Source organism: Parus major, chromosome 7 (assembly GCF_001522545.3).
Source record: "Parus major isolate Abel chromosome 7, Parus_major1.1, whole genome shotgun sequence".
Taxonomy (NCBI): Eukaryota; Metazoa; Chordata; class Aves; order Passeriformes; family Paridae; genus Parus; species Parus major.
In genome coordinates this window covers 27,921,520-27,947,249 of record NC_031776.1, presented here as the reverse complement: position 1 = coordinate 27,947,249, position 25,730 = coordinate 27,921,520, and the positions used below count along the sequence as shown (strand labels likewise).

The 25,730-nt window shown below is 40.3% G+C and overlaps 1 protein-coding gene across 14 annotated transcripts in view; it reads right to left on the bottom strand.

The window, feature by feature from the left end:
* The window catches only part of KALRN (kalirin RhoGEF kinase), a 470,986-nt gene that overhangs the window by 181,968 nt on the left and 263,288 nt on the right, over positions 1-25,730 (bottom strand). For all 14 annotated transcript variants that reach the window (XM_019007406.2, XM_019007405.2, XM_019007391.2 and 11 more), the window contains 2 exons: positions 14,724-14,915; positions 1,978-2,147 (listed from right to left, as the gene is read on the bottom strand). In XM_019007406.2, the coding sequence (XP_018862951.1) occupies positions 1,978-2,147; positions 14,724-14,915 (362 nt within the window). The remainder of the gene's footprint in view (positions 1-1,977; positions 2,148-14,723; positions 14,916-25,730) is intronic.

The window sequence follows — 25,730 nt, the reverse complement described above, 5'->3', positions numbered from 1 at the left end:
CACGACTGAAACTAAGAATTGACTATGTTCACATTAAGAAAAAGCTGAAGTCCCACACACCACTTTGCAGTTCACCTCTTCCCTGTGCTTCACTGACTTCTCAGCTCTAGATATTACTCTGCCCACTCTCCACACTTCCCTTCTGACTCAGCTGCAGGCTAATCCTTTAGGACAATCCCACAACCAGAACCAGGACTCTAAATGTCAACACTTTCTGTAATCCCACAAACCACTCCACACTCGACCTGATGAGTTTGAAATGGGCTCCTTTCAGGTCTTCTCCATGTGTGTTCACACTGAAGTGATGCCATTCCAATAGTTGGGAAGAATAACAAAAATGCTTAGCCCACAATTTCACTGCTATTTTTTTTTATTAGAAATGCCCTAAACTTTGCAAATAATTTCTTTGCATAAAAGTAAGTTACCATGCAGACCTTTGACTGACCTGCTACAGCTGGCCATACATGTGTTCTTAGCTAAAACCCCTTCCCCTCTTCCAGCTCACTTACCAAACCCAGAATGTTTCTATCCTACTGATCTCATCAGCAAAGATGAATTGCATGATCATTCTATTCATCTACTCCTGATCCTTCCTCCCCAACTCTAATATTGACAAGCAATCCCACAACTCCAGTCCCTTGCCCTCCCCTGTGCTGCTGGCAAGTCACAGCAAGAGTAGGGATCTCCCTGGCCTTTCCAATGGGGCTGCCCAGGGCTGTATGACAGTCAAAACCTAGAGTAGTCCTATTAAATCTCTCATTAGTTATTTTTTTCTGATTCAGCAGAGAAAACTCTGCATCCAAGATGACAGGAAAAAGCTTAGAGGAAAGCTCAGCATATGGCAGTAGTAAAACACTTAAGGACTGTAGGAGGGCTTTTAAGGGCAGAGCTCCACCAGAGCCCTTACTGTCCATTCTGCTCTAGAGCATCTTGGGCTTTTCCTAGAAGGTTCCTATCATGGCTCATGGTTTTCTGCACATCTCAGATGAGAACTAAAGGCATCAGATTAGGCAAGCTCAGGGTGAGGAGGATGATATCACTCTCTTGGACTGCCTGGTGAAATGCACAAATCTTGGGATATTTGCATATTATAATGTATACAGAACATGCACACTATGTACATGTGGATAAGGGCAACCTGTAACAATACAAAGATCTAAATAATAAGGGATGTATTGGACTTGGTTCAGTGCCCAGTAACATCCCTAAAAGGCAGGAAAACTTCACTGCTGTCAACAAAGCTAAAGGCACAGTAACAATAAATGAGAGAGATTTCACAATTACAAATTCTGTATAAGCTTACTCTGCAAATATTCATTTGACGATACTTGCAGATTGAGAAAGAAAAGAAACAAAAACATCAAACCCCCAACAAAACCCCCAACATTCCTCCCCCTAAATTCTTGGGGCTAGTCTCTTCATGTATTTTAAATTAGGCAAAAATGAGCTGGTTTAATTCATAGTGCAAGTAGAAGAACCAGCAGTAAAAGAGGCTCTTTGACACTATGAATAAACCCCACATACACAAAGATAAATAGAAGGGTGCTGCATGCAAAATGAAAGAGTGAAGCCTGTTAGACACGTGTGTATTTTATTAAGAGGAATACACTTACCCTACATCAGGAATAACCATATAAATCACGGGGCCTCAGTTCACAGCCATTTAACAATCTTCTATAAATACCAACTAAAAATATTCACTTCAAACACATTTGGTTCCATTCACTTCCCAGTGCCTATAAATAATCTCTCAGTCAAACAGGAAACCAATGCTGATCCACAGACTACTCTAATCAGTCCACACAAATCACTCCTTGTAATTTCAATAAAACACTCAAAGGATCTGAGGAATTATAAATAAGCAAAGAACTAACAAATTCTCCAAATTGATCCTAGCTTGCAGTTCCCTATTTAGGTATCCCTGAAGCACAGCATGCATCAGATTTCTCAACACCTGTTCCCCAGGTGGATGCTTACCTGAGCTGCTGGATTAGATCTTCCCCTTCTTTAATAACATTGAGGGTAGCATCCAGGGTGGCTGTTTGCTGCTGCTGAAACTGCTTGATAAGCTCCTGAACTGCATCCACAGAGTCAGCACAGACATCCTCTAAGAGCTCCTTCTGCAGATCTTCCATCCATGTCCACAGCTGGGAAGAAGGGGAGGGAAATATAAATCAGAGAGGGATAGAGATTTAACCCTTTTGCTCTCTAATTCCAAATCAATAGGCATTAACTCAGGCTGCATGTTTCACAGGAAAACTGACCTAACATTTGTATACCTAAAAAGATACATTTGTTATTGATTCCATTTAAAGGAAGAAAATAAGATAAATATAATATCAGGTAGTTTTCTAAAAAAACCAATTCAATTTCTGTTCATTATACAACAATAACTAATTATTTTATTCTGATTAACTCTTTATATGAGCAACAAATTAAAATCTCCTATAGCTGTGATATCCTAACCCTTTCAGGAGCTGAGCACTATCAGCTGCTATTAATTTCTCATGCAACTGAAGCCTGTTGCAGGACAGACCTACAATCTTTGGTATGTGTGTATGGTACTGACTAGTCTAGCTGTGCCTGCTCAGCTATGCCTTCCCAGGGGTTGAGGTTTTGGGGTTTCTTTTTGTTTCCAGCACTTAAACCCCCTCCTCAAAAGGCACTCAGACTCTGCATTTTAACTCTGGGAAAATCCAAACATAGGAGACAGCAATATCACCAATCAACCCCAAGCAGATCCATTAATTATGAATAGTCTTGACTACCAGTTTTAAAGCCACAATCACAGCAACAAATCATTGCAAGTGCTCAGATGAGAATTTCCAGCCAGCTGTTCATCAGAGGTCTGGACAGGGGCAGGAATGCCCCGGCAGCCTCTCGCTGGCTGCAAAGGCTTAAAGCGAACGGAGGTTTCCCCTTTAAGCTTGTGCTGAAAAGTGAGTGTAAAATTGCACCAACCGAGCTGGCAGCCTGCCAGCCAACCCTAATGACTCCACCAGAGACTTTTCTGTGCCACGCCTGCCCCATTAACCCACATTTTGCTGGTATGTGCTGCTGGTAGCAGAGAAGCACCAGAGTGAGAAACACCAGCGCGCTGGGAAATGTCAAAGGATGCGGTGCCGGCTACGGCTTCTCCCACAGGCATGTCCCAGGGACTGCAGAGCTCTGGCCCACAGGGACCTAGGGGTGAACATAAAGCAGAGAAGGACATTGTGTGTGGGTGGCAAAGAGCTGGTAAAAATGTTTGTGCTCAAAACGAGTTGCACTGGATCCTCATCCTACAGCATTTCCTCTGAGACCGTGAATTCTGCACGTCCACAATAAACGAGAGGAGGATGGGGATGTCTAAAGCTCCAGCTGCCAAAAGGCAGCCACTAAGTCAGCCTAAGGCCAGTCACTAAGTGCTACACTACACACACACAATGGACTTCAAGGATATTACCCTGGTCCAAATCAAAATCATCAAAATTAGAAGCTGTCCCAGCATGCTCATGATACCAGAAACAGGAGAGTGCCTTTTGCTCTGTCCCCACCTCTGACTCCTTGCTTAAGAGACTTACAAAAACAAGTATTAGAACATATGCCTTACTTATTGGCTTTTCAGAGTCAGCTTTGAACTATTTGGGTAAACTCTTCTGTTTATTCATAAATACTGTAATCAGAATGGCCTGCCCAACTACTGGCTTGAAATGGAATGTCTCTGCTTGGCATATTTACATATTTTCACATTCTTAGGAAAAAGGCATAGTATGAAAGGGGAACAATTAATCAAAGAAACAAATGTAAGTGTATAGGCATGAGAAACAAGTGAAAAAATAAAAACATATTTAACCAGGCAAAGGGAGTGCTTTTCAGCTGTGGTCTGAGGTGCATGCGCTGAACTTTGGGAAGCTGCCATAAAGGGAAAATGCCTTAGTGCCTTTATATGTTAATTATATTGAGAATCTTCCTGGTTTTGATCCAATCCCTGCACCCACTCAAACAGGGATTTTAGGGAGGGACAACTGGACCAAAACAGACAAGGACCAGGTTGTTCAGGAATATTACTTCTGTTTATCAGGTCTTAAGTAATAGAGCACTTTGTAAATACAGTAAAATAGTTATGTGTATAAATCATCCTTCTGTTTTGAGGTGGGAAAGACAGTGGTTTTTTTAACTCCTTGCAGTTTTTTGTTCCCTTTTCAACTTACAAAGCTCAGAGAATTTTCTTTACAAAAATTAAAGTGAAATCAGGAATTTTGTTCATTTTTAGAATCTGCTGCTTTCTTGAAATTATGTTAAAGCAGAGGAGAAAGTTTCCAAACTTCAGAGGAAAATCTTGTGCTCAAAAGTGTCTCTGGATCCCTACTTTTCAGGAAGAGCATTGGATATTTAAGATCTTATCCACTTTTTGAGTAGGTTTCTAAATCTGTTTCAAAATACTTAAGCATAAGTTGTATTGTATTCACCTGGAACCAAAACACTCATTAATTTCAGAAAGCACTCAAATATATTAACTCATATTAGCTTCAGATGTTTCCATTAATGACCTCTGACTGTAAGGATTTGCATAATAAAATCTATCAGAATCTAGGTCATCCTTGACTCAGAGGCCTTTAATCCTTTAGACTCCACCAATCCCTGGAAAACCCTAATACAAAGAATCAGTCGATATTAATAAGATTAGGAAGATCTCTCAGGAACAAATCACAATAGGAACCTGATTCCAAAACCTCCTAGGTTATGTGCTACAACTAATAGCACCTGAAATAAATTGCTACCAAGCGCCATTTGTGAATGCCACAGCAAAGAAAAGACCAATTCCATGTCACTGCAACACCACAGTCAGAACAGCTGTTAATCAAAAAACAGAAATCACATCCTGGTTGTCACTGCTCAGGAAAATCAGTCCCTCTTAGGGCCTGATGTTTCATTCCAATGCAAGTATTTCAACGATTAAAAAAAAAATCCTGACTATTAAAGCCCCAAATCAGTGGATACCTAGTGCATCTCCAGTCCATGCTGTGACCTACTCTAAGCTAGATAGCTTAGACCAAATAAACTATTCCCATTGAAATCTGACATACTTCACAGCACAACTTTTATTTCATACTTGCAGAAATTGACTTCTTTTATTCTTAGCAAGAACAAAATTTGTGAGTACTTGTCCCATTCCCATATATCAAACTATTACTAAGGTACCACTTGATCTACTACTACACAGGGGGTGTATGTAGATATGTGCAGATATTCCAAATATAGAAGCAATATTTCCACATCCACCTGTGGTGATTTTCACTAAGTTTGCCATTCATGCATGCAGAAAAGGAGACAACCTCTGCATTATGTTACTTAACAGGTACTAAACAAAAAATACAGAATCCTAGAAAACAATACAGAAGTACCACAAAATAAAGTTTTGTTCTTCCTTCAGCTGATCTATGCTTTTATGTTTAATTGGATATGGAGAGCACAATGCATTAGTGGTAGCACCTGAATTAAGTCTATCAGAGGTCTGACATAAATCTGACCCATGCAAACTACATGTAAAAATGTCAATTGTTAGCTATGAGAAGCCCCAGGTAAGTACCTATCACTAAGGCTTTAATGCAGAAGTCCACAGTGGGTCCACAATTGAAGCTTTATCTGTCAAGGCTGTACAAAAGAAAACTAATTCTTCTCTGATTAGTAGAACAGTGGGAAAGAAGAATGACATCCCTCCTTTCTTTTGGGGTAGCATCTGGTGCCCCTCATGCATTTTGACAACAACTTTTGCATCTTTCTTGGATATGAAACTCAGACACTTTCCCTCCACCCAAGAGACAATACAGCTCTTTATTCCCAGCTACTTCATCTGATGAAATACCCTTCATTTTGTTCAAGTACTTAGTGAGACCACTTAACTGGAGGTCTGAAGGACACCTGTGCCTGTTACCTAAAAATTAATGCTTTTGACTTCGAAAAAGGAACCACTTTAAACAAAATCTAAAACCTAAAGAGCTTGCTAAGAAAATGTTGCCTGCATGATTGGAATAAATATTAAACACCCAATGCTTATATAGTGCTATTTGTAAATGACAGAGATGAGTTATAATCCCCTCAAAAGCAGTTTAAAAACACTGAGTTATGGGAGCAGTACAAGAACCAGTTCAAATCCAGGAGATTAACTGTGTACAACATTTTTGCTAGTCTTAAAAACAAGGATGTTAATGGACACAAGCAACTTCCCAGGGTGTGTGTTCTACCCCTTTATTATGTCAGAGAAGCATAATGGATTACAGGGCAGGCCCCAAAAGGATGCTCATGATAACTCAGGAAGAGAACATTGATCACAGCAATGAAGATTAGAGCAGAAGAATTCAGTGTCATGCAGGGACCCTGCTGCCACCCCACGAATTGCAATGTGAGTGTTCAGAAAACCAAGGGCAGGCTGAAAAAAAACCCCCAAAACACACAATCAAAACTGCTCCAGAGAGAGATGTCCATCAAATCTATTTCCCTCTGTTACTATGCCATTCTTATACAAGTCTATTCTATGGCAATAATATTTAGCTTTATCATAATTTGCACTAGGAAGTCACACAGATCCCAAGTTCAGGTTAATTTATGGCAGATCTTCAGTCTGCACTTGTGTTAAGGCATCTGTTCAAATGCTGTTGTGCATCCAGCTTGACTGCACAGCCTTTACTGAACTGCCTCCACACCAACATGGTGGTGAAGATAAAACTTTCCAGTGCAATTAACCTTCATCAGGTTGTATTTATTCACACTTAGAGTGCATTCAGTCCTGTTTCAGTTGAGAGAACTGAGGGTTGCTGTAAATTGGAAGCATATTTCAGCAACATTGTCCAAAGTCACATTCAAACTCTCAAGAAAATGTCAACAGAAACACAGAAAACAAGGTCTGTAATGATGAGCTACAAAGTGACCTCATGCCACCAGCAAGGTGTCACATGATGGCAGCACACCTAATAAAAGGTGACAGGATGGGATATGACCAGACACTACATATGAAATGCCACAATCTATGACTTCCACAGTAAGATACAGCTCATGAGACTCCCTGCTGCAAGACCTAATGTTACCAGATACCACCAAACTGGTTGGGAAGAAATGTCAAGTGGAAAGGGAACATCCTGTGAAAAAACCCATCTGATCTCTCCCTAACCTCTTTCTTGTTTTTTTTCCTTTTCCTCGCCAATTTCTTGACATTCATCCTTGGTTGGGCTGCATCTGGTGCTTCTGTATGCTCAGGCTTTTTAATTAGTCACCTTGCTTGTGGCAAAAGGATTTGCACTGCCTAAACATATGATGCTTTTTCCAAGTCCTGCATGGACCAGATTGATACAGCACAAAATAATCTCCTCTCAAGAGAAACATGATTTGGGTAGATAGGCTTATATCAGGGAGTGTGTAGATCCCCAGCCCAAGGTCATGTAATTGTAATTCAGGGACTATTTGATCTAGAAGAGAAAACTGATTTGTAAGTGAAGAATCAAATCCATCTGTACACCATCACAAATTGTAAAAGCATGTTTCTCTTCTAGTATAATTTTAATATGTTATTTGTAATTAGGAATATGGTTGTAATTAACTTCAGTAACTGTAATAATTTTCGAATTTTGCACTTGATCGTACTGGCTTATAAAAGTTCTTCCTGCATTGGAAGATTTCCTCAGTTTCACACCAGTGTGATACAGTACAGTTTGGTGCAGGAGAAGCTTCCCACACTACAAATGTGGCAATCTACTAAAATAAATGCAGGTACCACTACATTCTCCTGTATATTGTTCATTGGCTCTAAACATCACTTCTCAAGTGGAAGCTGCACTTCCTCTGTGCCTTTTCCAGTGGCTGGCTGTATCTGTCACTCACAGCCTTACCCTGATGATCTGCTGCTTTGAGCCTTTTGTAACTTTGTGCACTATGCCCTGGGAGTTGCAGAAATAAATAATTTGTGACAATTCTGATTCATTCTGAAACATACTAAGGACTTAAAAAACAGCATGACTTTTCTTTAGCCAGTCAGTCTTGTTGGATTCATTGACTTGAGCCACTCCGCTGACACCATATTCAACTAGACAAATAGACTCCAGTGCAGAGATGTACTTCAGATGAAAGACAGAAGGTGTCCTTTTGAGTGATGAGTGAATTACAGGAGTGTACCTGTATGGCTTTGATGAAGTTTTACTCAGTACACAAATTATTGCAGGCTGCCCACTCTGGTGCCTTTGCACACAGCATTGAAACCCACACACTGGAACTGGGAGAAGCTCATCTTCTTCAGCTTCAGGAAATCAGAATGGGCAGAAATGTCTAATAAAAGAGTGCTTTATGAGAGTTGGCACATACTGTTTAAAGATGCTCATAAAACTCCCTTTTAGCTGCAGCACGAACCACTGTTACCTGCAGAGTGAGGCATACAGGCTGGAGAATCATTTCCACAACACAAAAAACACATGCAAGGACCTCAAAAGCCAAGGAAAATATTTGAGTGGAGCCATTGGTCTGTAACAATGCTGGTGAATGGCCTGAAAAATGTGGATAACAAGGTATGAACTTAAATGAAATCTACAGAGATCTTTTGGCTAGCACATGGTGGAAGGACAGAAAGAACTTCTCTTCCATGCACAGGTTTGACTTTCTGACATTTGGTTTATGTGGCTGCATTTAAAAGCATTTAATTCTCATTACTTTGATTCTGTCTCTTACCAATCTTTTGCCATCACAGATGGCAGAATTTTATTCACTAGTGGTCTGGCTGTGCTTCAAACTCCCCTGCTCAAAAGCAGGATGTGCTGCCAGGATACCACAGCTCTTTTCTTTCCCAGCTACTTAATCCTTCATTAAAAAAAAACAAACTTGCTTCTGGGCAACAAATGGACAGGAAAGAAGGGCACCCTGTACCACCCCAGCTGTCCTGATTCCTCAGTCCCAGATCTTTGATAGCTTTACTGACAAGATTTAGCTCTGCAATAAAACCACCAAAGTTAATGACTGCTGGATGTTGGCATTTTGGTCCAGACCACAGTCTACCCTCTGGAGTTGGAGGGGGATTTGCTTTTATTTTGCTGCTTCATGGTAATTGATTGCTGATAACCCAGAGCTGGTTTGGATAATTTTGATGTTTTAGCTTTCCTTCTTTTTTGAAATCTGAAATATAATATGAGAAAATGAACAAAAGTGCTGTCCAGGACAGGAACAGTGTGTAAGACAAACACATGTTCAGAGAGCAAGACCTCTTCAGAACTTCCAGAAGCAGCCAGCAAGTGGAGTTGCTAAACTGAATATCCCCTGCATCACAAATCTTTATTATCTAGTGGGTGATTGTTCTGTAAAGTCAATATTAGCACCAAAAGTCAAACAACAAATTTTTAGGTTCAGTAACATTAACTTTGATTCCTGTGTCAATTCACAGTGAGTGACAGGATTACAGGATATATCCCAGAACCACTGTCATGTTTGCTCCATGATTAACTTCGATATATTCTGTCAGCTCTTCTGATGGGAGTCAGTGGCAGCTGCCCTCAGTCCCGTGAGCTTTCTGCTCCCTGCGCCCCAGCAGCTCTGCCTCAAAGTGAAGAACAAGCCCTGTCAGAATTAGTGATCTACACTGAAGTAATCTCCTAATCACAATATTCAATTCAAGCAGAGAAAATTTAATTTCACAGGTCTTGGTTATCAAGTAAAATTAAGTTAGCAGTGCCTGCAATAAACACTGTTACCATTCCTGACTGATAGGACAGACCCACTCCATTACTCAGCTGAGTAACTCCACTGATGTCTGTGGGGTGACCAAGGTGACCTGCTGACCACAAATAATATCAGTTATAGTATAGGAAACTGTCTGACACTTAATGGTCCAGGACTTAGCTCTCACTTTCTCACACCCTTATCAGACAAGATTTTCACAGTGAAACTTTCCATACCAGGTGCCTGCCTAAGGCTGAATTTGATGAATTTTGAGTTAAAAGGACCAGAATGAGAGGAAGGGACAAAAAAGGTATTTTGCCTGTGTTAGGTTTAGTTCTGTTTAATGAGATGCTCCAGATCCTCAATGCTTTTAAGCAAGGGTTTGAAATTTTGCAGGGCTTAGCCTTGATGTCAAGAATACACATTATGTCATGCATGTGAAAATTTTCCCAAATTTGATCACTCAGTAGACCTCTGCCAAGTTCCAGTTTGCACATGTTCATAGTAACCTGTTAGGAATCTGGCAGTTCCTTTTTCTCAACATTATATATTTCTGAGCATATTCATCCCCCATTCTGTGGACCAGGTAGAAGACATGGCAGGTTCCACATGGAATTGCCTGCACCAAGCACCTTGTCCTGCTGCTCTTCTGACCCACTAAAGAACAACAGTGCACAGGGCACATGGTCTGAAACACACAGTTCTCTGCCTCTCTGGTTTTTTTTCATGCTGGACTCAACACAGAACTGGTAATCTGAGGCCCATTGACAAATGAGAAACCTAGAGGTGGTAGGACATGTTTTTCATGCTCCAAAGAGCTATGAAACAATTGCAGAATTGTTTTAGTTAAGGCCCATATACTATAAATGGATCTAAATTCAGCAAAGTTCCTTCTCATTTTTAAGTTAGCAACTGCATCACCAGCCAATACAAGAAGTAACACAACCTAAATCATCACTTAATTATGCAAGAGGATTTAAAAAGTTTTTAATTATATAGACGTGCTCACAGTGCTCTTTTCAGTCTATATTTTAATACTTGGAAATGTAAAGTACACTGCAGAACCTTAAGTATAAAACTGTGAGACACTAAAATATTGAGATTCAGACAATGAATTGCAAGATGTTTTCTTATGTTTCTTGAGAGTTTTGAGCCTTCAGGGTGTGATTTTATGACATCTGCAACCTCTTCCCCAGGAAGCTCAAAAATTATTCTCTTTTAAACAAAATCAAATGGCAGCCAAGAATCCTCTATCATCATTTGATCCTCAAGCCAAAAGTGCACAGGAAAACATCAACTATCATGAGATTTGTGATAAAAGTGCAAGATCCAACAATCCTGACAATAATTGATTCAGATTTGAAGAAAGAACCTAAATTCAATTACACTTAACCCTGAGAGAAATTATTCAGGTATGAGTCTGCTGAATGCATTTATCCCAGTGATAATATTTATAACTTTACCCTCCCATCCAGATAATTGGATTTGATTCCCACAGTACCAGGTTTCTGCTCACACCATCAAAAATGCCTTGGTCCAAAAGGGTATAAAAATATTGGCTACAAACTAGAGGAGCATAATGAATGCTACAGGACAGTGGGACACACAAAATCTTGTTTATAGGCATGGCAATAGGACACCTACATTACTCAAGAGTTATGCCACCAACAATCACATATAGGACTGCTTCCAATTTATGCCTCTAAAGTGTTATTACCACACAAAAAAATCCTCATTTCAGCTTACTGTATGTATTGTTCAATAAGGTCACTTAAAAAAAAAATCAAAATAATTGTTACACTTAATTGACTGTGTTTTTGATAATCCTTCAACTCTATGAGTCAGTGTTTAGCAGAAGGGATCCTCTTTAATGCCTTCACATGAAATAAGCAGTGACTCAAGTCTACTGCAGTATAAAAAAAGCCACTCTGAACTGACATTACCCTCGGGGATATCTGCATTTAAGTGCCTCCCTAATTCAACACTACCTATTGTCCTGAAGAAAATACAGGAAGACTGACTACAAAAGGAAACATTTCTTTGACAAGAGAAAAAAAGTAGGAGCAGTTAAAAGTTTCTCAGGTGGTGGAAATCTGAGCAGTTGCATGTGGAGATGAAGAGGTGGGCAGAGTACAGGTGAAGCAGTGAGAAGTTCACAGTTAATGAACTCATCCACACCTGGGAATTACTACATCAGAAACACAATTCACCTGTGCTAGGAACACTGTCAGAAAAAACATGTTCACTGCAAGAAGATATTTAGAATATTTCCAAAAGAAGAAAAAGTGTCAGTAAGACCAATTCTTTCTACTTATCATTTCACCAGTTGTGTCTCAATAGGTTAATACAACATGAAATAATGAGGATTTGTGGAGCTTAGATGAAAAATGCATCTAGGCCGTAGTTTCTTGCATCAGGGCCAAAAAAAATATGAAGGGAACTTTTTTCATTTCCAGGGATGTAAGAGAAAGAGCTGTTCATAGTTTAAGAAATAGTTTTAAGAACTACAAAGGATGAAATTAATAATGATAGGTATTATTAAGTAAGTGATAATGTCTTCTAGAATAATGCAAAATGTGTCAGGTGTTAAGCAGGTTAACATAGCAACCAAACTGCTTTCTCCTCACTCCAAGACACTCCCAGGTGATGGGTTTGGATGGTCATAGCAAGTCCAGCCTCAGGCTCAGCATGGCACATAGGAGGGCAAGGGAGACCTGTATGAGCATCAGGACTGGAATGGCTCCTGGTAAACACCAGGAATAGACTTCAGATCTCCCACTGCAACAAAAGGATTCTTTGCCTTGACATCTGCTGTGATTTAAATTGATCTGTTATTACTTAAATTTACCTGTTTTATTGTTCATATTGAGGAGTGACAATTACATTGGTTAACTTGCCATTTTACAAAACACAAGGAGGGCCAAGCAATGACTCATTCCTACCTAAGCCAATCTATTTATAGCATAAAAAGTCAAACACAGATACAAACATGTGCTAAGGCTCTCCTGTTATAATGCTTTCCCCTTTGTACCAATCCCTCCCGGCACTCTTTTGTTATTTCACTGTGTCTGTGGGGATTCCTACAGCTGGCAGACACTAAAACCACAGCAACTTCCTCACTTAATAGTTTTGGCAGAAAACCCCAAGATACTGAGTTGTGTGGGTTTCACCAGTGCAGAAACATGTCACTGAGGAGCCAGGTGGTGACACACAGTGAAAATGACTTCAGAAAAACAGTGTTTGGCTGCTACAGGAGTGAATTAACACAGGGGTAAGCAAATGAAAACTCCCCCTTGCAGAGCTCCTGGGCATCCTCAGGCTTTGGGGAGCTCTTGAAGACTGAAGAGCTTTATCAACCCAACCCAATAGCTGTCATTTGTTATGATGGACGTGGATTCCTGTGTCCACCTGACCTTGCTGTTGTCCCAGCAATGCTACAGCTCCCTTGACTGTCCCTCTGGAGATGGAGCCACAGAATCATGGAATAGTTTGGGTTGGAAGGGACCTCTATCGGAGAGAGTCACCCAGAATCTGTCCACTCTGGGTCTCATAAAAAAGATATGCATTAATTACTGAACTTTCTAAGAAGACATCATAGAACCAATCTGTCTCATGGGAAAACATTACTGAGGCAAAGACTTACCATTTACTCTAGAGAACATTACATCTAGAGAATAGCACTGATGCTATCACAGGAGACTGGTTTTTAAAATAATTTTTTTAAAATGTGAATTTTTTATACATCTGCATTTTTATTCACCAAAACAAAGCTCATTAAAATCAGGGGTGTAGAGCAGGCAAACTCCCTTCTTGTTGAAGAAGAACATGAGTTTAATGCACTGCAATCCCAATCCCTTCATACAGGGAGGCTTTATTTTCCAAAGCCAAATTAGGCTGCACAATACCAGTTACTTTTTTTTTTACTAGTCATCACCTGCATAGGTGAATCAAGGTTAATCACAGCAGGAAACTGTTATGAATTAATTTTTACTGAGGAAATAACCAATTAAGTTTCCCCCGTGGCAAACCAGCATAGCTGCAAGAGTTTGAGCAACTCTGGGAACAACAGCATCATCCACAAGCTGAAAGTAAACTATATCTTAGTATATTACAGAAGCACAATGTAAAAGAAAATCCTTCATCTACCAACAGCTATAGCATGCTGTAAACTCCATCTTCCATACACATATAAATAAATGTATGCATGTACCTTCTATTTCAGGGGCTCCCCAACACACTGGAGCCTGATATATGCAACTTGTTTGTAACATGTAAAGCAACAAGCACAGGCAAAGCTTTCAGCTTCTCAGAGTATCTTCCTGATCAAGCATGCTTTCACAAACAGATGCTGCAGAGCATGAAAACAACCATCCTGACTAATTCCATCTCTCTCAGCAGAAACCCTATCTTTAAAAGTCACTCACCACTGAATGGCCTTTGGACTGCAGAAAATGTGAAGTATGCTTTAATTACATCCCCAGTGGCCTCCCATTTGATGTCCTGTCCACTGTATCTCCTCTGGCAAGTCAGTCTTATCTCTGGATATTTTTCAATTACACTAAACAGCATTTATTCATGTCCTCACTGATTCACTGTATCAGTATGCGGCTGTTTTTTCATTAACAATTGTTTTGAAAAATCAAGTTTGCCTCATTAAACAATGTGAGATTTCTAGTGCATAATGATATTGCATACATTAATTAACAGTACATTTAAATGGAATCCTCAGAGGATCATACTGCTGGCATGTTTATACTTAAAGTGTTAATATCAACTCACATTCTTACAAGAGAATTCTTGCTTTCTAACAATACCTTCTAGTTGCAATTAAGCACCACTTGATATGGTGTCGCTGTATTTTAGTGTACTGTAACATTTGTCTGTTTTATTCACATTTCCTCTTTACAACAGTTACTCATATGCATGAAATGAACTGGATCATATCAACCCTGTGTGGTGAAAATGCATTTTCTCTGTGATCTGAGTTTTCAGACAGCCTCTTGCAGAACTCTACAATACACAGCAAACTTCCCTCATGCACATCTTACCTCTTTGGTGTGCGTGTGGAAGGAGACTGACATGTCCAAGAGAAGTTTCCTCTGTTCCACCCTCCGAACAAAGTCCTGAATCCGAACTTCCAGATGCCGGGCTGCTTTATAGATCTCTTCAGGGTCACATTCCCCGGTCTGAGCCAACTGCTCTGCAGCCTCCAGGAGCTTGTCTGCATTCGTGTACGTATTCTACCAGCAAACAAAGCAAGAAACACGGTATGAGAAATACAACTGTGCTAAGTAAACCCCTGAAAGAGGCTGTTTATCCTTAAGGCATGAAAGAAAGTGATTACCAGAGTTTTAAAACAATGGCAATATTTCCTAGTGGCATTGCCATCTGTGAAAGGAGAATGTATAAAGCTACGTAGATTAATTCCTGAGTACACATGAAAAAATTCCTTATTTGAAACATACCACCCCAACCCAATCCTGCCAGGCACAGCAATATTCCCACGTGTTTATTTTCAAGTTCCCTGCAATTTCTCAAAGATAATGCAATGAAGCAAGTGGGACTGACCAGCTGAGAAGGTGACAGTGCCTCACGTGGCACAGCCACCAGCCCACTGCAATGGCCTCCCAACTGCTCCCACATTACAGCATGCAATCATCTTAGCCAGAGATGTCTCAGCCCCAATAAATATCTGCCTTTCACTGGCTTTTGTGAGATAGACCATGTCTTCAAGCTTCTTCTATGCCTTTTTCCTCTTGTCTACTGTTCTGCATCATATCTTCAGATGGAGTCCACGTGATTTGCTTGCAGCTGCCAGTATGTAATGTTCATTTCCAGTTTGCCCAGGTCATGTACCTGCCCTGCATTACACAAGAATTTGCACACTGCACTGTCCTGAGTAGATTTACTCCACAACCATGGCCTTTATGATATGAGATGTATGATTCCTACTTCACAGAGAGGGAACTGAAGAACCCAGAAGCAAATTAATGTACCCAAGACATGCCAGACTGTCAAGTAAGAGAGGGGAATTCCATCCAGCTTACCTCAGGTTTCAAGCTACCTGCCCATCCTTTCTCTCTTTTTCACATCTCTGGAAAACACCAGAGAGACTCATGAATAGGAGGAGAAATGGAAAGTGAGTGCAGTCATCTTCTCCAGAACCATGGAGCTATGCCTTAGTCGGCTGTGTTTAGCAAACTTAACAGAGCCAGCTCTTGCTGTCATATAAAAGCTTTGTTCACTCAGGATGAGGCCAATAGCTCCTTTGGTATTCAACACTTAACAAAAATGACACAAAAATATCAGCTTAAGGGTGTTTCAGTTACTGGGCTAGATCTTTGGAACTGCTTGGCATTGGCTTGAGACTGCTCTCACTAGGACTTTTAACCTCTGTTTCAATAGTATAATTCCTTGTCAAAATCCTCCTCAGTTTAAATCACTAACTTGATGTATATACACAAAATATCTTTGAACACTGTGGACACACGTGTGCTTCTGAGCGCTACCTGAACACTGTCACAAATAAAAAACATGAATCAAGCTATGTTGTTCCTCCTTAGATAATATCCTGCTGCAGTCAACAGTTGTTTTTTGAGAAAATGTTCAATACATAGATGGAGCACTGACCTCCAAGTGTTTAATGGGGGAAAATATTTCCAGTTATAAAAAGAAAAGAGAAAACATCTCATTCACTGTTCATTTTCCCAGTTTCCGAGGGCTGACTATAAATATCCGGTATTTGCATTTCTCCTTTTAGACTGTGAAGAACATATTTGAGACAGTTTTGTTACCAATAGTAAATTTTTATTCCCTCACTTTCAGGCTACTGCTATAATGGTTAGGCTGTTAACAGCAGCAAAACTTTATGTTTTAATAATCATTTTTTGGAAACCTCTTTAGCTGAGAGTTTGTAAAAAATGTTCCATTTAATGTGATCTGAATTAAGGTCCAGTTTCACTTCACAGAATCCTTTCTGAATGATCCTCTTCCAATAGTATTTGGAGCAGATGCCAAAGCTAGCACAATTTTTCAAAGTCTAGTCCACTCCAGGGTTTTTCACACATTACCACTACAACAGCTCACACACCAATCCAGCTCCCTGAGCAGAAGACTGTTCTTGCTTTTATATGTATTATGTAGTGTACTTGTAAATGTCTCCCCTCTCTCCTTGTAGCGTGGATTTGGGACACAAAACAGTTTTATTGAAATGCACTATGGACACAGCTTTGCTGCATTTGTGCCTAACATATTTAGGTCCATCTCTGCTGAAAGCCATTACAGTTTCCTGACTCCAACCTGTGCTATGTTGAATTACCTGTGACAAGATCACTGATACAATGACCAGATGTAAATACACTGGTGAAAAGGGTGTAGGCTGGACCCTAGACCTGCCCCTTTGGAGTAGAAAGAATGCAGACTGGCCTCAACAGAGGATCTGGCCTCACTGCACAGGCAATAAAAGATGTACCAGCCCCTTTGAATTGCACAGGGTTCTCCAAAAGCAAAGGGGATTTTCTGCAGTGAAGCTGATTGGATGTGGAAGGAGCCACACTCAGTGTTTTTCCCTAGGCTTTGACAGGCACTGTCAGCATACAAGGATGCTTCCCTGAAGAATGCATACCTAATTTTGGATGTGTTTGCATAAATGTGCCATGCACAAAAGGCTTTAACACAGCATATTTTGAGTATGGAGACATTTTTCTTCACCTCCTTTTCTGTCTTTGTCCACTGAGGACACAAGTAAGTGTCCGAATTTTAAAAACAGGTGCAGTTTATGACAGGAAAAACAACTAATGGTTATACTCCTGCCATTCTAGAAGGAAGGCCTGGTGCTGAGAGATTTCCAGCTCACTGTTGCAGATTTAAGAGATTTAGATACATTTCAGATGAGCAGCCACATTTGGGAGTTACCCACCCTTGCCTTGAACTCCTCCTTGAAGTGCTCATCAGAGGACTGTCCTCTCTTGTCAGCTATTGACACCCATGCACAGCACAGGCCAAATAAGCCAGAGGTTGCTCGTTTGCTGAGGGCTTGCTCTACTTCTGTTTGTTTGCTTAAAGTGCACATAAATCATACCAGATGTTGTTACACATATCAAATATTTTCATGTACATCTATTTCTCTAAAAGTATTGAACCAAAGCACTGCTGAACCTGAGAGCTTCATCCTGGTTGGTGCTGTAATGCTGCACTGCTTCCCTGCTCCCTACATTTTCATCCTGAGCTTGCTGTCTTGTTAGTGAGCTCCTTGGGGTACAGACCCTTATTTTATTTGTTTGAAGCACTTCATACTTTTTTTGGTGTGATATAACCCTGGATCAGGCATGGTGAGAATCCAAAAAGAATTAAGTTCTACTGAGAAGAAAAGCATGAAATGCCTCCTTATCCCACCAACACCAGCCAGAAGAGGTTAGTTCAGATTCCCAGCCCTCCTGAGATGTGGCAGGAACACAGGATCTGGCACACCTGCAATCTGGCATTACGATTCAAAACTCTGGAAGAAGGTAAGATCTAATGCAACTGCAGAAGCAAATTTTTGCTACTAGAAGGACAATCGTGGCTGTACCCTTTTTGCAAACTGCAGACCCATGAAGGTTTGCTGTAGTATCCTGAAGAAGGTGACACCAAAAATCCCTACAGAAGGGAGATCCCATGAAGAACCTCTCCTCTTTATCTGTAGAGATTGGTTCCTCACAACCAACAATAGCACAAGTTATCCAGGAAAAAAAAATGAATCCATGAGTTACAAAATTATATGCTTTCTGAAAATTTAGGGTTGTGCTGAATTTTTTCTTAGTACTGTATTAACCCATAACAGAACTGTCATGTGCAAACCCTTGAGATTCTTGGTGAACTGCTAACTGGCATTCCACACTTCTGCACCATTTCATGCACAAACCAACTTCTACATCCTATCTCTTAATAATCTGTGTAGACCAATCTTTGCATAATGACCTATTTCAATCATGAAATCTGCAAACACAAGGAAATCAATCTATCTATCTATCTATCTTTGTGATCTTCCTCACATTTTTAAGGTACCAACCAATTTAATGCAGCATTTTGGTTTTGGTCCATGTGCTTTTATAGAAAATTATTCCATGTAATTTTTATCTGTGGCTAGGAACGACACATGTAGCTAATTTATTGCTGCATGTTTCTAGGCTGATTACATTGAAAATAGCTGTGTCTAGTGGCAGTCCAGGGCAGAGTTCGTGCCCTGAATCTGGACAATTTTTTACAGAACAATCTGCCCCTGCAGATTGTAAAACTCTTTTACAGCTGTATATTTTATTTGAAGGATTTCCAGGGTAACTGTCTCAGAGTTCTCCAAAGCATAGTGAGCCATTCCCATTAGCCAGAGAAAGATGTTTGTTGTAAACATCAGGAGAAACATAAGAGGGGAACAGGGCAGGTGATCAGATACATGAGCACATTAAACACAAACTACAAGCTCTCCCCTTCCCAAGTAGATGTTGAGATAAGGTAGCCCTAGTCTGTATTACCAAGTTCTGGGGCTGTGCAAGGCAGTTCCAGGCAAAGGCTCCTTGTATTGATTCAGAGAGCGTTGTCACCTGGGTCTTACAATGAAAAAGGTTTGGAAGAAATGACATCTCTGGAGGCCAGGAAGTTCCAGCCAGAGAGAGAAAGAGGACTAGCTTAGATCTGATATTCTTGACTAAAGATGAGTGATGTGAATCCCTTATTATGCCTGCAGGCTTAAGTTTAGGAGACTTATTAGGCTTGCTCTGATGTGATATCTCCTTTATGTTTAGAGTTGTGACTCAACTCTTACCAAAGATGAAATGTCTGTATCAGCACTCCTGCTGAGAAGTTGGGATGTCGAGACAAAGTTCAAAGCCTGATCCATCTCTTACTGAAAATAGTAAAAAGGATTTTACTGACTTCAGGGAGAAGTGGGTCAGCCTTCTAACCATCTTCCCAAGATCACAGGAGAGAAAAAAATGGCAAAGGGCTAAAAATAGAACTCTGGAGGACTGGTACCTGTTCTGTGCATAGACAGTGAGCAGAACTCCTGCCCAAAGAAACTACAGCATGATTCACATCGGCAAAATTATATAATTATGGAGCTGATTCTGCAGTTCTTGTCAAGCCTTATAAACTACTGTTATCCTTAATTATGAAGCTCAGTTACCGTTATCAGATCCTTTGCTCAAACTACTTTGTTAAAATTAGCTCCAGTATTTGTTGAGGTTAAGTGATCTCACAGTCAGGCCTTAGTGGAGAATGATATCTTTAGTAACTTGATACTCTAAAGCTAAAATAAGTGACCACAATGAAACATTTCTTTGATAAATAAATCTGGGGTTTAAGGAAGCATCCATCTTTGTCAAAATTTCTCCTCCCTTAAGAAGGGCAAAGGCTAAGTGCATATGATGATTTAATATAAGTTGTGATTTAATTCCATTTGAATTGCACATAATCAAACCAAGACTTACATTCTTACTTGTGCTCTGTGGCTCTAATTCCAAACAGACTTACCAGGAATTAGAGTTACAGAAGTTACAGGCAGACCTTCTCTCTGAGGTCATGCAGCCACACTTGCTCTGTCAGTACCAGATTGTTCCCCACTATACACCAGAATGGAAACATCTTCAGACCTTTTAAAAAACTATCCAGGCTAATGAAATTTCCATCAGCACCTTCTTCTTCAGACTGTTCTTCCCTTAAATATGGCACTTCATCTTCAGTTTTTCCTTATCATAATTTCACCCCAGTTCTCCTTGCACTGATGTCATGCTGACACTGACTACTTTGCACCTCCAGTAATTCCATTATTTCAGTGAATGGTATAAAAAAAATATGTATAATATATTGTATATAAAATGTTTTAAATGCAAGCATATGGCATTTTAAAATATTCATTAGATATAAAATATTCCCAGGAATGACAAGGTGGATACAACCCAGAATCTTCACTGACCATTGAGAAGAGCCAGGTACCTTTCCATGAATTGTTACTTTTATTTATGATTTCTCCCTCAGGGTTCACATACAAACCAAGATGAATTTATTATTTGAATTTAAAAGAGTGACACTTACACATTACATCAACTGCTGAAATGCCAGATAAATTGATTAAAAGCTACCTTAGACCTTCAAACTAATAAATAAGCAAGATTAGAATTAATAGCTGGAAATACATTAGCTAAAATAATTCCTCTTTGTGCTACTTCATATTGATTGCTTACTTTAGATTAAAATAAAATGTTGGCTGTGGTGTATTTCATCCCATCAATTGTTCATCTCAATCAGGAGTGCACTCATACATCAAGTAGAAAACACTTCCATTACCACAATCATGCTAATTAACTCCAGTGTGATCACAACCATCATGCAATGAAATGCCAGTGAAATACATAGAGAAAAAATGTTTCAAATTACATTTAAAATCACACATCTCATCCAATATTAATAAGTGTGCAAAGACATCTGTGTGTACATAGCACAAGTACACAAAGAACAAAAGCTTGCTTGGCAAAGATCTCCACTTTTCAGCCATCTTCAATGTCATTCTGAGACCAAGAGAGGTGGACAGCTGGGAAAGCAAAATATATGTAGGCTCATTTTGTGCTTATAAGAATATTTCAGAGTTTTTCTTCCTGCCACCTCACTGCTCTTCTGGTAAAAGCATATCCAAACAGAATATTAAAATGAGGTTAAATACTCCCACTGTTTCAATATTTGATGGTCTTTACAAGGGTCTTTAAGAATTAGGGAAGATATCTGAAACTGATGATTATTGGCTAGGTTTTATTCTAGTATTTTTTCCTTGGTAATGTACATGAAAATAGCTTGGTCCCTTCATTTTTGGAACATCCTTGTACAGGAACAGGAATGTGAAAGTGAGCAGCAGCAAGCAAAGAAGGACAAAGAAGACAACAAAAGCATAGTTCTGGTGCCAAACATGAAACCAAAGTCATATTGCTTGGTGTTATGCAGCACAGGGAGTGCACCACTAAAACAGAATTATCACTGTCCAATTTCATAATTAACTTGCAGAGGGTACAACTGAGAGCTGCTCAAGTGACTGTATGGTAACTGAGCCTTTGAAATTCAGAAAAATTAGGAAAGCATTTTCTTTTGTGGAAATGACAAGGGAGAACAAGAAGGAAAACTGTCAGGAGTGAAATGCAACTCCTTTTGAAAGCTTCTTAAATGATTAATATCATCAAAAACCCCAGATGGTTCACAGCAAAGCTCCACAACTTCTTTATGATCGTGGCAAAAGGGAAGGCAGGTGGAGAAATAAACATGGAGCAGCTCCAAGATGAGCAGCAATCCAGGAGGGTATGGTATTGTTCTCTGTCCCAAAAGCTCAGATCACATCTTCCCTGAGCCCTACAGACGTGAGTGCAATCATGACAGCTTTATCAAGTCTGGTCTCTGGAACTGAAATAACTCCAGGCATTCTGGGTTTAATATCATGCTCATGGTTTGGAGATTTCAAAGACAAACCATGACATTGTTAAAAGGCTTTGGACTGTCAGCAGCACTGGGAAAAGCCAGCACCAAGTACAACTGGCATCATGGTTGCCTCAAAAACAAAAGCAGAAATTTTTGAGAATGTGAATTCTGTGCCTATATTTTTATAAAACCTACTTTATTTAAAGACAGCAAAGCATTTCCTTTCTGTTTCCCCCACAACCACTACCCTGACCCAGCTATGCTCTTATTTCCATTAATGTGAAGATGGGTTATAACACCTTTCCTGAAGCCCATTTGGAGTGGCATGGGATATACATGACATAACAATCATTCCTTCTCTCTGATAATATATGACAAAAATGCAACACAGGCTGCTGCAAAAAGGTAAGTGTACCACTAATGTATCACAGGACCTCCAGATTTGCAGTGAACTCTTTTTTTGCCATAAGTGAAAGGCCATCTTTGAGAAGCAAACTGTTGGAAGAAAAAATAGAGGAAGATGTGCCACATCCTTTTAGCACGGTCAGTGCACTGCTGCTACCTGAGGAAGGATGCAGGGATTTAATTAAATTTTTGCTGCTGCTCCTTTGAAATACAGATTTCCTCCCTGCCACGCTGCATTGCATCAGCTCCCGTGCACCAGCCCAGGTGGGAGTAGTGCAGGAGATGCCCTCAGTGAAGGCATCTCATCTTGTCCCAGCACAGTCTATATTCCCTTGAGATTCAGAGGGAAGTAGGGAGCCCCTTGGTGTTCTCCTGGGTCTGTCTCTTATACACATCTTATATTCCCTTGAGATTCAGAGGGAAGTAGGGAGCCCCTTGGTGTTCTCCTGGGTCCCTCCAATTTGCTAAGCTAAATTTAACTTGTAGCAAAGAATCACTTAAAAATGGTTCACTTGAAAAAGTCTCTTTCCTTCCAGAATAAATCTCACACTTCAGTATATTGCCTGCTAGAAACAAACACACATTTAGAATAAATCACCAACACTTCTGTTCTGTTCACAATTTGAGTATTTCCATTTGGCAAAAGGAGGTTTGTTCTAGCTGAGAATCTTTAGGAGCAGGTCAGCAAGACTGTCCCTTTGGATCCAGAATCTCTTCACTGTCAACATTAATTCATCTCTCTGCCATGATTTACACACTGGAATTTGTTTCAAATTATAGAAATCATTATCTTAATCTTATTAGATTTATAAACCGATTTTTCACCACTGTTACTTTCCTGACATGTGAACTGTCTCTATGGCTTACCCATCAAATTAGCTCTTCAGAGGTGTCACCAAAGCAGGATGGACTGAAGGCTTTGTCTTCCCTAAACTTCAAAAGATTAAAATCTCCTGTAACAAATGGGAAGATGTACTGCATACTTATATTGAGGAAAAATAAAAGGAGGTTTCACTACCCTGGAAGTAAGAGACCATTTTATTTATTCTATACCAGACTTATTTCTATACTTTAGAAAAGTTCCAGACAGGAACTAACATTTTCCATGTTGGCCAGAAAACACTCATATAGGGTGCATTTAAAAAATGTGCTCTACTGTGTGAATGAAATTCAATTCAGCTTATCCATAAGCAAAACAAAGATTTAGAAAGATATCATGGTTTTATTTCTGGCTCTTATTAGGGGGCCACACATGATCTGAGATAAATATATCTTAATAATGACTTGCAGTGAGAGATCTGGTACAGAGGCGTTCCCACCCGAAATGTTCATGCTATAAAATGTACTGAGTTTTGGCAAGTAGTAGATCTCCATGAATATTGGAGGCATATGAGATACTGCGTCTATAGTCAATATCTGCCATATTTTTTACTATTAAAAAATCCTGACAGCTTTTTAGTGTATTCTTTCTTGAGTGTTGCTGAGTTCTTTCTTCTCCCTATCCAATCCCCTTCAAAAATCCCAAATCATCTCCCAAAGGAAAAGACTGGCCGTGACATGAGACAAAAGAGAAGAGCAGAGAAATAAATTCTTTTTGAGTTTTCTTTTGATCTCTCTCTGCCTGCTGTCCCTGTGCCAAACCCCACCCTGGAGGCATGTCCAGCAGGTCCAAACAGCAAGTCACATTCCACTCACCATTCTTATCCCAAAATAATCTCCTTTTTTCACATCTTGATGTTAGCACACAAATTGGATTCTGCTCTGTGCTCTGAAATATCTTTTGTCCCCCCAACCCACATTTACATGTGCCTATAAAAAACCTAAATTTGCAGTGGTTAGGTGACCTACTGACCCAATTCCCCATCCCAAGGGGAGCACACTCAGAAGAGATGACTGGCACGTCAGTGTGGCTGCACAGCCCTGGCTGTGCTCTGGGGCTGCTTCTCTCCCATTTGGTTTTCAGTGCATGACAGAGCAGCGAAGCCTGAGCAGTGCCCATCACTCAGTGTGCACTGAGGGGTTGTGCTGTGGCACACATAAAACTGTGAATCCTTTGGGAAGGGGCCTGGAACTGGGAGGAGCAGCTTTCCACCCTGAGTCAGAAAAGGTTATTTTTTTCCAAGGGACAAATGGTGTGAATGCATTCCTGACTGGGTAATATTTATCTGAGCCATTTCTTTTGGTGGGAAAAAACACCAACCTCTGATTTTTAAGAGGTTTCAATTAGGTCTATTTTAATCCTTAAAAAACCCAAGAAGGCAACAAAAAACATGACTGAGATGGTACCAGACCCTTCCCCACTGTGGAGCACTGCAGGCTTCCAGTCCTTCCTGCACTCTACTTTGATATGTGGGCATTGACAAATCCAGGCTCTGGTTGTCAATATAAATCTTGGCCACTGGCAAAATAACCAGGAGCCAGAGGCCAAACCCCAGTGCTCTCAGCCATCTCTCCTCTCCAAGCAGAAACACCCTTCATTCCACCCAACAAGGCACCCACTTCAGCTGACACATTTTTCATGAAGGCTGCACTTCCCATTCCCTGATGCACAAGTCACAACCTCCCTTTTATGCTGTGCACTTCTGAACTGAGCCTTGGCATTACTCCAGAGCAGCAACAGCAGGCTCAGCTCTCTGCTTGCTGAAAAGCTGTGGATCTCACCAATATCACAAAGACTCACCTATGCTGCACAGGAAAAAAACAGCACTAACAAAATCTCATGCATTGGACAAAACACCCTGATAAAAATGAGAGTTGTGTGTTAATAGGAGCCAGTGCCATCGTTCTGGAGCACACAGTGGTTTCTATTCTATCAGCTGCATACTAAAACAGGCAGTCATGCTAAACTAACACGTGTGCACACGCTCACTGACAGTTCAGAGACACCTCCTGTCTCAGTTCCTGACTTCTTGCAAATTCTGCAGCTTCTTTCTCTCCAAACAAGCTTCATTTCAAATGCAGAGGCATGAGAAGGCTGATTCTCCTGCTTTTCTCATGTCAGCCTTAGAATTTCTCTCCCTAGCTCAGCAAGGGAGGAGCGTGCTCTGCGTTTCTGCATGTGGCAGTGCTCTGAACCAGACACTAAACAAAGATGCCTAAATGCCTCAAACCAGAAGCCATTTCCATAGTGACACAAAACAGTGCTTCCCTGGGACTTGATTATTCAAAAGCAGACCTCACAGACCACAGTTATGGAGGGAAATATTAATGGCTGGGTT